This window comes from Pleurodeles waltl, chromosome 5 (genome assembly GCF_031143425.1).
Source record: "Pleurodeles waltl isolate 20211129_DDA chromosome 5, aPleWal1.hap1.20221129, whole genome shotgun sequence".
Classification (NCBI taxonomy): Eukaryota; Metazoa; Chordata; class Amphibia; order Caudata; family Salamandridae; genus Pleurodeles; species Pleurodeles waltl.
This window is the reverse complement of record NC_090444.1, coordinates 785,950,218-785,964,412: the sequence shown is the minus strand read 5'-3', so window position 1 is coordinate 785,964,412 and position 14,195 is coordinate 785,950,218. Positions and strand designations below refer to the sequence as shown.

At 39.2% G+C, this 14,195-nt stretch overlaps 1 protein-coding gene across 1 annotated transcript in view; it reads right to left on the bottom strand.

The window, feature by feature from the left end:
• Positions 1-14,195, bottom strand: part of RNF217 (ring finger protein 217) — a 466,037-nt gene that overhangs the window by 87,529 nt on the left and 364,313 nt on the right. The window contains exon 4 of the mRNA XM_069234802.1: positions 1,242-1,443. Coding sequence (XP_069090903.1) covers positions 1,242-1,443 — 202 coding nt within the window. The remainder of the gene's footprint in view (positions 1-1,241; positions 1,444-14,195) is intronic.

Below are 14,195 nucleotides of genomic sequence, written 5' to 3'. Positions count from 1 at the left end.
ATCTCCTCCATGCCCAAATTTTGAAAATGACCATTTGTCCTACCAAGTAAACTCACTATTCACAGCATTGCCCTCTTTACACCAAATTATAAGAAAATATCTTGTTTTCTGCCACTCACACACATCGACTGAGGGACTGCCCTCCCACCACCCAAATATTATCTGGTGACCTGCTACCCACTAAAATAATATGATGAGCTGCCCTACCCTAACTGTATTCTTACTTGGTGTATGCCATGCACCCCATCACCTCGGCAGAACTCTCCAGCACTCACATATGTAAAACTACTTAGACTCTGCCACCCATTCACACCACCCTATCTTGCTTCCCTTCCCTTTCCACACCCAAAAGCTATATTCTCTGCTATACATGAGAACAGAGAGTCGGCATATTTCTAACAGGCTCTCTGTGAGCTGTGTCACTGACTCTTTAAATTGCCTGTACGCTAGGGTTTGCAGAGATGTGGTTGTTGGTGAAGTCAAAGTGCCATCTATGTTCTCCTGCCTCACCCACTGCAGCCATGAGACTGCGAGGCCATTGGCCACAACTTCACGCTGCTCTCTGGAGGCCGAGGCTGCGAGGAGGTGGGTCACACAAGGAATGCAAGTGCTTTCCCTAGAGAATTAACAGCAGTGGGAAAACACAACTATTATAATGTCATAGCAGTAGGTATATGGATTCTGAAACTGATAGTCACACTAACGGCTCTCTATTTTGAGGAATACTTAATTATGTTAGAGCTACATAAAAGGGACAAATTAAGCAAAACGCACTAACGCTAAGGACTGCCTTATCAATTTTCCAATAACAGGAAAAGGTACCACAGGTCTCACAGAGGTAAAATGTCAAATTATGAGCATACTTTACTCCTCAATAACACGTGGTATAGTCTCACTTGAACATATGCACTTTTAGTGCCAGTATGGTGGTGGGAAATGTTAACTCAAACAAAATGATTTTGTTTAGGCTTTTGTATTTTAATTGGATTCTTCTTAATCATTTTAAAAGCAACTAAAGAAAACTAATATGCATACATTCATTGTTTTAACGTGACTAATTTGCAACATCAAAGCAGTGGAGTAGTGATTTGATAGAAATACATTGTCATTTCCTTTGCAAGTTTGGACCCTGGAAGAAGGGAGAAAATACTTTGGGCTGTTGTACATCCATACTGAGTTACTTTGCCAAACTATACAGCATTTTTGTGTTTCAGAACAAGTCAAAGCTGGGCTTCACTCACCACAGACAGAGCCTCGCACCAATCTCCGTAAATTCGGTCTTTCAGGGAGGTAGCGGTATTTGCATCCAAATATGCTGAGGTTTGACGTGTGATCTCCAAAGAAGCGAAGCTGGCGGTATCTCTCCCCGCAGCGATAGCAGAAGTTAGTGTTGCACTGTGAGCAGGTCATGTGGTCGCACCCTTCAGTTCTCTGGATGTGGATCTTTCGGAGCAGATCAAGAAAAGAAAGAATATACACATGTTGACTTTGAACTGTACATTTATTATTAAGCAAAACAGCCAGCCCAATAGAATTATCGTAAAATGACTTTTCAAGTGGTTGAATCCCCTATTAAGGTGGGTTTACTAAATCATGTTGTTTGAAGTGAACTTTATTTGCCTTCTGTGAAGGCACATTGATTCATCACTGCTCCACAAGTAGAACAAAAGTATAACGTCCTAAAATATCTTCAAACACAACATCAATTATATATAACTAAATATAATTTCAAATTAAAATGTTGAGTCAAATCAAAAATGTATCATAAAATGACCTTAAGTACATACCATACAAAATACAAATTCAATGTTAACATAAAAAAGATATCAAATTCACTTGAAACAAAATTAAAAACCAAGAAACATAGCCAAGATAATAGTGAGGTGTTTACTGGCGGTGACAGAATCACTGATACTCCTCATCAATCCAGCTTTATGCCAAATAGTGGCATTAGAATCAAATGTAGACGAATAATTACCTAGCTAAGTTCAAATGGGTTACAGATATATTGGCAATGATTTTGGTAGATGCTGAAAAAGCATTTGATTCCACCTAATGGACCTTCATGTTCCAGGTACTGGAGAAAACTGCATTGGGCATGAAAGTGGTTGCACTGATTAAACTGCCATAGATATGATTAATGTGCTACAGATCATTGACGGTAAAGGCAGCCTCCTTTCACCAATACTTTTGTGCTAGTGATCAAGCCACTTGCATTCCAGATATGAAAAGACAGACTAATTAGGGGAGTGAGAAGAAGTCTAAACATCCAAAGTTAGAAACATATGGAATCACAGCCTTTGGTGTCCTTCTTCTAGCTGAGAGAAAATTGTAAGGTGGCCATAACATAATTTTATAAATATTTACAAATGTGATATGACATAGGATGGTACATTCTAACAGGAGTAGATTAACTTTAATATGCCCCTATAAAAACTATCTTTTCATTAACGTGATGCACACTAAAGCAGCGCCATGGACATATGTTATGCAGGCAAACAGTGCTAAACATATGCTGGCCTAACTAAAGGTCCAATCAGAAAAAATGTTGGCACACTGGAAGATGACAATTGGCAAAAGGCGTTGATGTATCCAAAGGAGTGACAACAAAAGCAATCTTCAGACTAATATAATTGAAACTATTGCTTAAGGTCTACTTCTCAAAAACACAGCTTACTTCATTTTGGTATGGAGTCTCATCGGAACGTTTGAAGAGATGCAGGCAAATGACACATTTTTCCATTTAATATAGCAATGCCCCAGAACACAACATTTTTCGAATAATGTGTTTAAAGACATGCACAAAACGAGTGCTACACCACTAGAATTATCATTGAAATTGGTCTTTTGGGGTACATGGGGGAGAGGGGGAGTTGAGAGGTTTCTAAATATTAAACTGTCGTGACTGAAGAACTTGCAGTGGTGGCGAGGTACATTATCCAGATGTAGGGTAGTCCAAATATTGGAGAAATTACATAATAATTTAGACTAGTTCACAGAGACTGACAAACAATATAATCACAGCCGAGGTTGCACACATAGGTTTGCTAAAGTGTTGAGGTAGGAGGATATATGCCGGACTTGAATGAAGAATCCGCAATTTATAAATAGTAATTGGATACCTCCTTGACAGACAACCGTTGCGATTGAATGGTTGTAATTTATCAGTTCTTGGTGATGTATTGAAAAGTGAAAAAATACCAATAATACGAAGAAAAAAAAGAAAACACTATTGAAAAAATCTGACAGCATCACGTGCAATATAAAAAATTTAAAAGAGTGAAACTGTTTATGAAAGTGAAAAGGCATTCTTTGTGTCCAATTACAATTTAGTATCAATCAAAACTATCAACAAATATTCTTTATCATAAAGTTTTTCCTTGGACGATTGAAATTAAGACTGGATTTCAGTCTGCATCCTAATTACAAACATTGTGCTTTACCTGTAAGTTACAACAGATTGCACTGTTCTCGTTTTTTATGGAAAAATGTTCCCTACAATGGAAGAAACGTCAGCGCAGAATAAAAGACAAATTTCTGAATAATATCCTTTAAGCTCTAACCATGAGCAGAAGGAAACTGAGGAGTCATGGCGACCTGGACAGCATGTGCTTTGAAAAGGAGAACCACTTATAATAAAACAAATGATATAAATTAGCGTACAACACTGGGGCCAGCATCATCATTAATCAATTTCCACAGTGAAGGCGACACTTGGGTAAAAGCAGCCGAGTAAAAAAATCACTCGCAATGGGAGAGAGAAACAAAGACACTGGGTCAGGGAGAGAGACTTGGGTAGTGGGGTCGAGGACACAGACACTGTGAGAGGTGGACAAAGGAATACACACACATACATGTGGAAGCTGACATGAAGGGCCCATACAAACCAGGGGCAACTTAAGGATTTTGGGTGCCCTGGGCCAAACATATTTTGGTGACCCCTGTTCGGATCAGTTTTGAATTTATTATCCAATTTCAGCTCTTTCATGCCCTTTTTGGCGAGGTCACTGACAGTGCACAGGCACGCTTGCCCACATTCTAACGTCTAATATTTAGGGATAGTGATGTGTGTTTTCAATATTGTAACACAGCAACGGCTCACTAATATTACTGAGAATAAGCTCTGTGACACCTTCTTATTTATCGTAAGTGACGTCCTGTTTGAGCTAAAAGAAACTTTTTTATGGATGGTGCATGCAACATAAACACATCATTTGGCTACAAAATGTCTGTTATAGACTCTCTCATCCATCACCCACATTAAAAATAATGTAAAGGAAACCAGTATTTAAAAAATATGTTTAAGAATTATTGAAGGTCGTCAGGGCAAGTCTCTGCAGAACAGGGATGGCTCTATCAAGGCTCCCAATCCCCCCCCCCCCCCGAAAGGCTGGGGCCCTAGGCCAGAGGTCACTTTGCCCATGCCTTAAATCATCTGTGATATGCACAAATAGACATCAGTGTACGCGTTGGAACACGTAGAAACTAAAAGGCACACAGGTACATAGTAATAAGGGCAAAAAAAACTTGTGAGGGACACAATGGCAATGGGTGCAGAAAACACAGACACTGGGTAGAAGAAACCATCTTTTACCTAAGGGAACTTGTATTCACCCTCCGCCTAAATGGACCTCCACTGGCTTCAGCACCTTCCCAACATAGTACATTGTCAAACACTGAAACAGATTCTATTCTGCAAGCATTCCCAATGCTGTGCGATCTACCAACAGCACTAAAGCCAGAGGACAGCTCAACGAGCTTAATGTTCACTGCTGGAAACAAGGTCGCTGTTCAAATCTCAAGGTCGACTCAGTCTTCCCTTCTCCCAAAGGTCGGTAAAGTAAGCATCACTAAATTGGGTAATTATAACACCTATTATTTACAACACTCAAAAAATGCAAAAGTGCAGTTTCAAATGCTATGTAAAAACAAGTTATGTCAATAACAGTGGCAGAGATTAATCAATTATCACCATAGTGGATGGTATCAAACTGCTGAAAGCGCATAGGAAATCTTCACCCCTGAGCAGAACAGCTTTCCAGTACAGCCTTCCTCAAGCTAACTTTTTTCTAGAGCCAAGACCAACTTGTAAATGTTTCATGGAGTCTATTCACAAAGGAAAAGCCACATGCATATTTACTAACTTGGTGTAACTCTAAACATTTTTTCTATTTACCATTTCGTGTGTACATTTTACTCTAATTTTACTCCAAGGTGTGGACTTAAATGTCTCCACCAAATAAGGGAATGGAGCCTCCTAGAGCAGGATTTACAAGTGTTAAGTTAATACTAGTAATGTTGCACATGTAAGTGAAGGTCACTGTCACTGAGGTAGAGCGGTGTCTAAGGGGAAATATATGAAAAATAAGGTTCATTATTTTCTTGGTGGGATAGAAGGATGTGAAAGTGTATTTGAAAAGGAATACCTAAATTTGTATGAAAGCGGATTAGCATTTCCTGACTGGGGTAATCACTACTTATTGTCGGTGCAGTGAAATCTGTAACTCCGATTTCTCCACCACTATTATTTTGAAGGGACCAAAAGAACCATGGCTTGGAAAGGCCTAGGCAAAGTATAGCTGGGTGGGAACAATAAGCTTGAACAATTGGGCCACAAGTGGCTTTTGTAGAAAGCAGAAGCCCCTCTTTTGATGCTATTCTCCATGAGAACGTTTGCAATACCTCTCCATTACAGGACAGCAACAGAAATTTTTATATAAGGCTCTTCACGGACTCAATTTGGCGTGATCTTTGCAGCCTGCATCAAAGCCCGACCCACCTTCCTTCATTCCCCCATGATTTTATATTAATAAAGGCTGGAGTCCAGGTATTTTTCTTTACATGAGTAGGTCAATGAAAGCAGCGATCTGGATGGAGGTTTATCCACAAAGATTCTCCAGCTCCTCAATCTCACCCTTTGGTCGCCCAGTTCATGCCATCTTCTTCTCACCCTAATACAGCCTAACGAAGTTTCTGTTCCTACGCTGAGGCAGAATATCTTGCAAGTACAGTGAAAGAATTCAGACATTCCTTGACCATGGCAGGACGTTCTCCCACTTCTTCACTAGAAGAAGATGGGGAAGGAGCAACAGTGCCAATGCATTTGAAATTCTAAAAAGCACACATGTTGATTCTAAACAATGTAAATATACTGCATGATATAAATTAGATTTGTAAAAAGTAGTTTCACCCTGTTTTGATTGCAACTAATGTGTGATCCATTCTGATACCTCATCACAACCTGCAAAAGAGAATATTTTTTACAGCATTATCATTATTCAGATTTTAAGTGAACTCCGGCTAGGTGAGCTACAGGGGAGGGGAGCACTGCAGTACGTCATACACCTAATTCCAGCATCATTAGCGGTCACCATGATAACACGTATACCTAGCAGCATTGGCAGCACAAAAGCCAAACTACTCAGTTCCCAAAGGCAAATATTTTCCAAGATCTAGGAGTTTGCCACAGTATCCAGGGGCACAATGTCTCCACATTCCTCTAGAGCAAGAATGGATACACACAGCTGCAAGACAAAGGTTTACCCAACAGAAAGCAGTCGATATAATAGAGGTAAACATATTTGTGCCACAAGAGGAGCAGGCCCAGCTACAGGATTCTGAATGTTGGAGGTCAATTACAAATTTTGAGTGAGTCAAATAAGACAGATGGGTGAGCAGCCCAAAACAAAATATCTTCGGGGGATCTGCTGTTTTAGTCATTGACCACATTGGTCCTATTTTGACATGTTATGGAATCAAGACTTATGTATCATTAATAATGGTGGAAATAAGAGATTTGACATTACCATTACACATGCTCACTATCTACTTTGTACTGGGTGTGGGTGTACTGGGTACAAAGCATAGGTGCAGATGACATCACATGCCAATGGGACAAATCTGAAGGATGGGTCTAAAGGGCACTTTCTGCACTGTATCTATGTTCACTGCCAAATAGACATAGCCATGCTAAGATATTTCTACATACATGGGGCCTTGTCTACACTATATATCTAGAGTGCATTTGGTGGGATTTTGAGGCGGATATGGTACCTCGGCAAAACATAAATGGAGGAATTAAATGCTTTTAAAGTTTTGGATCATAATAAGAACCTCTGTTTAGCAGCGGATTCAAACCCTATAGCTGACAAGAATGAGGTAAGAATGAGGTCCCAACTAAAAATTAAATCTTTAGCACAATTTGTTGGAATTGCTTTATCCCTGTGAAGTACAGGTTTCTACAAATGAGAAGATGGCAAGTATTATAGTATACCACCAGATACAGCATTCTGGGTCTGTGCAGTTCTAAATACATACTTTTCTGATTTAAAAACATGCCATATAAAAATGCATCACAGATAATAAGGTCTGGAGTCATGATCGCAAATATAAACCCATCTGCTGCATGAATGATTATCATGTCAGGATAATCCCCCATCTACATTATAAAATTAGAGTTTATTGAAAGTATAAATTTTGTCTTTATATTTTCTGTATAACACAAAACTAAAAAATAGAACTCAGAGATAATGAAATACATCAATTAAGATGATTTTCAAACAAACACTTAAATAATGCTGCTATATATAATGGTTAATTAACTCTGACTGATCACCAGTATTCCACAATAAGGTCCCCTGACATATTTGAGGATAGTTACGACATGTATATAGCACTGTTAGTTTTTATTTCAAAAGGCACGTTTACATCAGTATTTCAATAATTCAGTTGAATACTCTTAGAGTCGCCTTTAAATTGAACACGTTAAAATTTTGCACTTTTTGCATGTTTGCACAGCCTGCTCTACGGCCTCCCTTTTTATTTTACCCATCGATTAAATGATCATCGCTTAGTAAACTGGAAAGCAAAGGGCCTGGAGATAGTTCCTACATTGCTACCGTGGCCTAAACCAGCTCTGTGCTATGCAGTGTCGATGTTTAGGCTTTTTGCAATTAAAATACACCCTTTGTGAGAATATTTAATTCATTGGTAGGAGCACATGGCAGACCCGCATGTGAGGTTTTGTTCTCCTTTTTTTAACTGTTAATTTTATTTTAACTGATTTTGATGGGTTAACACTGGTGTTTTTGCTATTTTACTAGAGAGGTGCTGTGAAATGTCTGGACTAAAATTAGTCATATTAAATGCTTATAGCATGATGACTAGTGTGCACCTTGCAGCTTTTGCTTTTATGCAACAAATTATTAGATCTCTAAGTGGAGTCTTATTTTCAGTCATCTACGAGTGTATTATTTGTAGGCATTTGTGAATTATTTGCATTCATGTTATGTGTGTTTATATAAAGTGCAGAAGAAGATTCTTTTACATGTTTTAGTTGCATGTACTGTATTTATTTCTCGACTTTTATTAAAGTTTGATTTGACTTTGAAGTATTTCAGTACTTTTGTGACCTTTTATATTGAGGTCTGACATCAGCCATGTCCTTTCGATTTTACTAAAATTATATTTATAATAAACTTACATACAAGGGCTTCCAGCCAGCCATTTTCATCCATTGGCCTGTTATTGCGTTGTTCACTTTTTTCTTCCAACCGCTACAGCCTATAGCACGGAACAGTGAGTCAGTACACTTCGGCCACTGGCTAACTTCACTGTGAGTGACAGCATTGTGGCCTTTTGCAATGCGCTCATCAACACAATATTTTTCCTGTTGGTACCATGGACTACTACTACAATCAGTTGGTACTATTTGAACCCAAAATATTTTTTTGCTTTTAGACACTTTCTTAATGATTGATTAGGTACAGCAGCTTCCACAATATTAATGGTTTGCAAAATCCATAAAAAAACAGAAACACTGGCAAACTCAAAAGGATGGCAGCAAACACCAGAGAATGCTTGTTTTATGTATTGTACTGTTCACCATTTGATAATTTAACTCCTTAACTGTTTTGTTGAGGAATATACACAACATGAAAACACACTGACAGTACGTCCTTATGATATATATGTATACCATGAACATCGAGCACTTATGCCCAGACCGGTGCATACAGTGGGATAACTGTCTGGCAAAGTGTGTGCAGACATGTGTGCTACTGAAAGGTTGACTTCCACTGAAATCATTTTTTCCCATTAACCAAATACATAGTAGTTTGTTTTATGTACAGCTTCCTCCAGCATACTTTACAGTTTTGTAGTAATGCAAACACCGAATCTTTCTATTACTCAACTCAATCATAGCTATGTTATCAGACTCAGAAGGATTAAATGCTGAGATGCTATGCTCGGGTCAAACGGGTGTCCTGCAAATTTTGAATAATCCCTGCAGAAGACACGAGTCTTACACGCGCATCCATATCATTGAAATTAAGTCAAGTGCCCGGTTCTTAATTTACCATATGTCCAGGAAGCATCGTTTTTATTCACTTTTTGTGTAACTTCATTTTCATGTAACATCACAAGTGAGGAATGTCCTCACAGAAAGAAAAGAATATACTCTAATAAAAACTGTGCTCCTTTTGTGCCTATACATTTTTTTATGTGAAGGCAAAATTATTTTCAATGTATTTCTCCAATTTTACTGTCTTTTGCTCCTAATTCTTTTCGATGGCCACTGCATTCTGTCTTTTGTTGTAATTAGACTCTCTGCTATTCGTTTCTGCAAGGGAAGGGAAGTGAAGGCATCACTTTGCCTACACTTTGCTGACGTCACACCTACTCATATAGGCAATGGAAGTAGCCCAAAATACAGCTTGCTCTCACGGAAAATAAACTATTGTGCAGAGAGTACAGATCTCACCAGCACAACCAAAACAGGTTAAAATAAAGCAGGAGGGCCAGGGGACTCCACTGGGTGGTGGGACTTGGTCACCCCGTCAGAACCGAGAATGATTAGCAGCAGTAGCTGTATGTATAAGCACCACCTGAAAAACATGGAAAGGGAAGAGCCTATGGCAAGAACAATAACAGTTTGAAATACTGTTTTAAACATAATGCTCATCGCTTTTGTTGTGCTAGTTAAAAGCCTTTTTAAAATTATCAATAAATTAAAATAACTTTGGAGATTATGCCATTTTATGTCTGAATCCTGTGCCATATGGCTCGAAAATGACTGCGAGTTTATGAAAATATTTTAATGTAAGCCTCACACTGGACTAAATCCTGCCTTCTTTAAGGCGCTTTGGAGGCATGTATGGGAGGGGCAGAAGCCACCGACCAAGGAAAATGGGAGTAAATTATTAACTTTACAGCTTCATGTTCGAAATATTTTGATTATAAAACTATATATTCTAAAAGCTGTTATAAACGAGGCCTTTGAAATATACCAATAATTAAAGATTCGGTACAGTATCTACGAACAATAATTCTTACCAGGAGTAAGCCATGTATTACAAAAAGGGTGCCAGTCCCACATAGCTGCTTTGAGGGCTAAGTAACCTTTAATCCAACCAGCCCTGAAAACAATCCACTTGTTGCCATTTCAACCAAAGTTTTTTCCACCAAGTGGAATGACCAGTCCATACCTAACAAGTGATGTCAAAAAGAGGCAGGGTAATAAAAGATCTAATTCTGAACAGTCTGCCCTTTAAGTCAATGAATTTGAAAATGTTTGCTAAAAACGTGCACCATTAGATCTTAATTCTACCCAATCTTTATGGAGGAAAACACCCCTTGCCGCCTTCATAAAATATTGGGCCTGTAAGCTACGGCTTGGTAACTGCAATATGTACCAGGTATAAAAACACCAATAGTACTTTTGGTTCCGGGTCCTGCACTGCCAGAAAGAAAATCCACTTTCGTAGCTTCTAATGCATATTGTGATAAGTTCGCTAAGTTTTGTGTGAACTTTTTAACGGTTGCATTTAGGATTTCGCAGAAGTGCACACAGAACTAATATAGCTCTGGTTGCATCAATTTTGGCCAACTGAGGGGTCTATAGTCTTATCCTATCTAAATGTTCAGTCAAAGAAAACACTCTGTCCAGATACCAGTCACAGGAGCTAATACTTTAAAGCACGGGGTTTTACCTCCTAGTTCCTCAATATCTCCAATAAGCCAAAACACGCTGCACTGACACATGAATCATTCGTATTTGAATTCAGGCCTGGAAAGTTAATTATTCCTATCCGCGACGCTGCAGAGGAGACTATATTTAATTTACAATTGTTGCTTTCCTGCTGCCAATGAGAGGAGGCAAGAGCTGAAAACAGTTGCTCTGGGACACGTGTTTCTGCCTCCAGGTTATATAGTTAGGACTGCATCTTACGAAATGGGGTAGCCATGCAGAAAAGTCTACTGTTCTACACCTCTGAAGAGTGCCAAACACTGAGGGTATGTGATCAAAGTGTTTGATTCCTGGCACGAGTCTGGCCGCAGTGTAAAGGTCATTCACCAACGACCAAATTTATCCTGAGCAAAGAACTGCCATAGTTAGTCCAAAGGAAAGGACAGATCGGACTACAGTTTTAGAATTGGTTTTGAGGATCAAAGATTTTATCAGTTGAGCTGGTATTGGGCACTTCATTATAGGCTGTTTTCATATGTGAGCGTAGATTATATTTTCCCCCCTAAAGTCTAAATATTGTGTGCACTCAATGATAGGTGGCTTGCAGGCCAGACTATTGAGACAATCAAGCTAAATATGTAGGGGAATGGAATCTGAATTAAGAATAGGACAATGAGCAGAAAAACTCTGTTTTGATAAGATGTTGGACGTTCAGAACCAGATTACAATGTCTTGTGTGAGAAGGAGGCTGCTGCCTGGAGAGAGAACTTTCAGGCAAAGCTGTGCATCTGCAGTGTAGATGTGGTACAAAACATTTGATTGTCTGAAAAGAGAGCGAAAGGTTTCAGTGTATAGACTGAAAAGAGTTAAAGAACTAAGAGAACCTTGAGCAATTTATTTTTGAAGTGGAGAAGGGATGGACAGGCTGTTGCATATTTCTGTTTGCTCAGAGCAATTCTATAGGAGAGGGATGAACCAGCTCAAGGACACTATGTGATATGTAGAAATCTCCACACAGATTAGTTTTTTCGTCTTTTATTCAGATTATTATGTCCAGTACATCACAGCCCATCCATCAGTGGTCAGAGCCACACCAGCTCCAACTACCACTCAGTTCAAACCATCACATTCTTATCGGACGTATCCAACACTTAGCTATTCCAGCACCTAATACAACTTACCACATAACACCTACTACAGCATACCACATACCGCCACCGTAAATACAAAGCAACCATCCTAAATCCAACATTATATTCTAAATTCTGATCTTAAATTAAAAACTATGTACATTACAATAAAGATACAAGTTTACACAAAATCCTTAAGATCGGCTAGTCTCCTACTCACATGCAAACTTTTCTTCTTGACAGTCTGCATTTTGGCACCATAAAAAAATTCTCTAGTGCAGACGTCCCCAGACTCTTGCCTGACCTTGGTGACAGGATCATCATATTCATGCTCACTGTTAATGACAGGTTCACTTTGTACAGCACACTTTCATAGTGCAACTCTACCCAAATTCCAAATTCGATGAGCCTCAGGTTTGATTGCATTTTTTAAAAGCTCGATGATTTTATAGGTTGCATAAACTTGTCCATCAACCATCCTTCCCTTGGGTTCTTTATCTTCACCCAATTCCCAACACTGACTTAAGTATTTGTCACAATTCGGAAGCAGCATTTAGAAAACAGCTTAAACAACGCAACACTTCTGTGATATTAGGTAAAGGATAGTAATCTGCTACCATAGCCTTGTTCAGCTGTCTCAGGTCCACACAAAGTCTGGCTTGTCCATTTGCTTTCTGAGCCATCACCTTCGGCGACACCCACTCAGTTGCCTCCATCTCTTAAAACACTCCACACTCTAGTAACTTGTCCAATTCCCTTTTTATTGCATCTCTAACCATCACAGACCCACTTCATACTTCTACCACCGTAGGATTCACCACAGACCTAAGTTTTATGTGGTGAGCAGAATGCTTCAGATGTCCCAACCCCTTTCGGAAGACCTCAGTGAATTGTGCCTCATAGTCAGTTACCTTCCTCAGATTATCAGCCCTTGATACCATAAACTGTTCGTTTGCAACCCAACCATTTTTCAATTTAACTGACGGTGTCTCGTTAGGATCAGGAATACAAATAAATCTCTCTGACGAAACCAGCTAATCAATGAATATCACTTGTAGGAAACATATTTAGCTGGAACCATTTTGTCACAAAACTCATTAGTGCCCCAAAAGTAACCCATCAAACCTGATGGGCTGTCCTCTATAAGCTTTGGGCATGATATTGGGTTTCATCAAGCTCATTAAGCCCTTCAAACTGTCTTCAAAAAACTTCCCGGATATTAATGTTATTTTCGCCCCAGAATCAAATTGTATTCTTATTAAAGAGGCACTGATCCACACAATCTCAACCGGTCTGTCACACTCTCCATTTCTCATTTGTAAAATGATTTCCCCACATTCAGGATCAGAATCACATATCAGCGTATTCACTTTTTTGTACTCCTAACTGATCTGCAACAGGACGTGAAATGACCTTTCGTGTCACATGTGTTGCATGTGGTCTTCCAACCACGACACTCCTTGAATTTTGCCACGTATCCCATATTTCCACATCTAAAACATTTAATATGAGCTTTCTTCGTCACCCTCTCTGCTTGCCTAGCAAACGCTGACACATTTTTGCTGTTGTTAATACCTCACTGAGTGTGGAGTTTTCTTTCAACCATGAGGCTTCCCTTGCCTTGTCCAGTATGCATCCTAACATGAATTCGTCATGCAACCTTTTATCAGCTGCTGCACGAAATTTGCATGTGGAAGCCAATTTAATCAACGCTGTTATATAACCCTCAACTGACTCCCCCACACGATGCATCTTTCTCCCAAAATGATACCATTAAAAGATGGCGCTTCTCTTCAATAAGTAGTGTAAATCAAGGTTTTTGAGACAAACCTCATAACCATTGAGTCCATTACCATCATCACAGTACACTTCAGGCAAATGACCAAAACCTTCTGCCCCTCTCGACCTAAGCAATGCATAAGTAAATATATTTTTCTCTCCGCTCACACAGAGGTACCATACACCCTGGCATAATGCTTAAAAACCTTCTGCCATCTCTGCCATGGTATTGCAGGTTTGCCCACAGATGAAAGAAAGAAAGAAAGAAATTAGGTGCTGTCACATTCTTTACATTGTCAACAGAAGAGAACACAGTC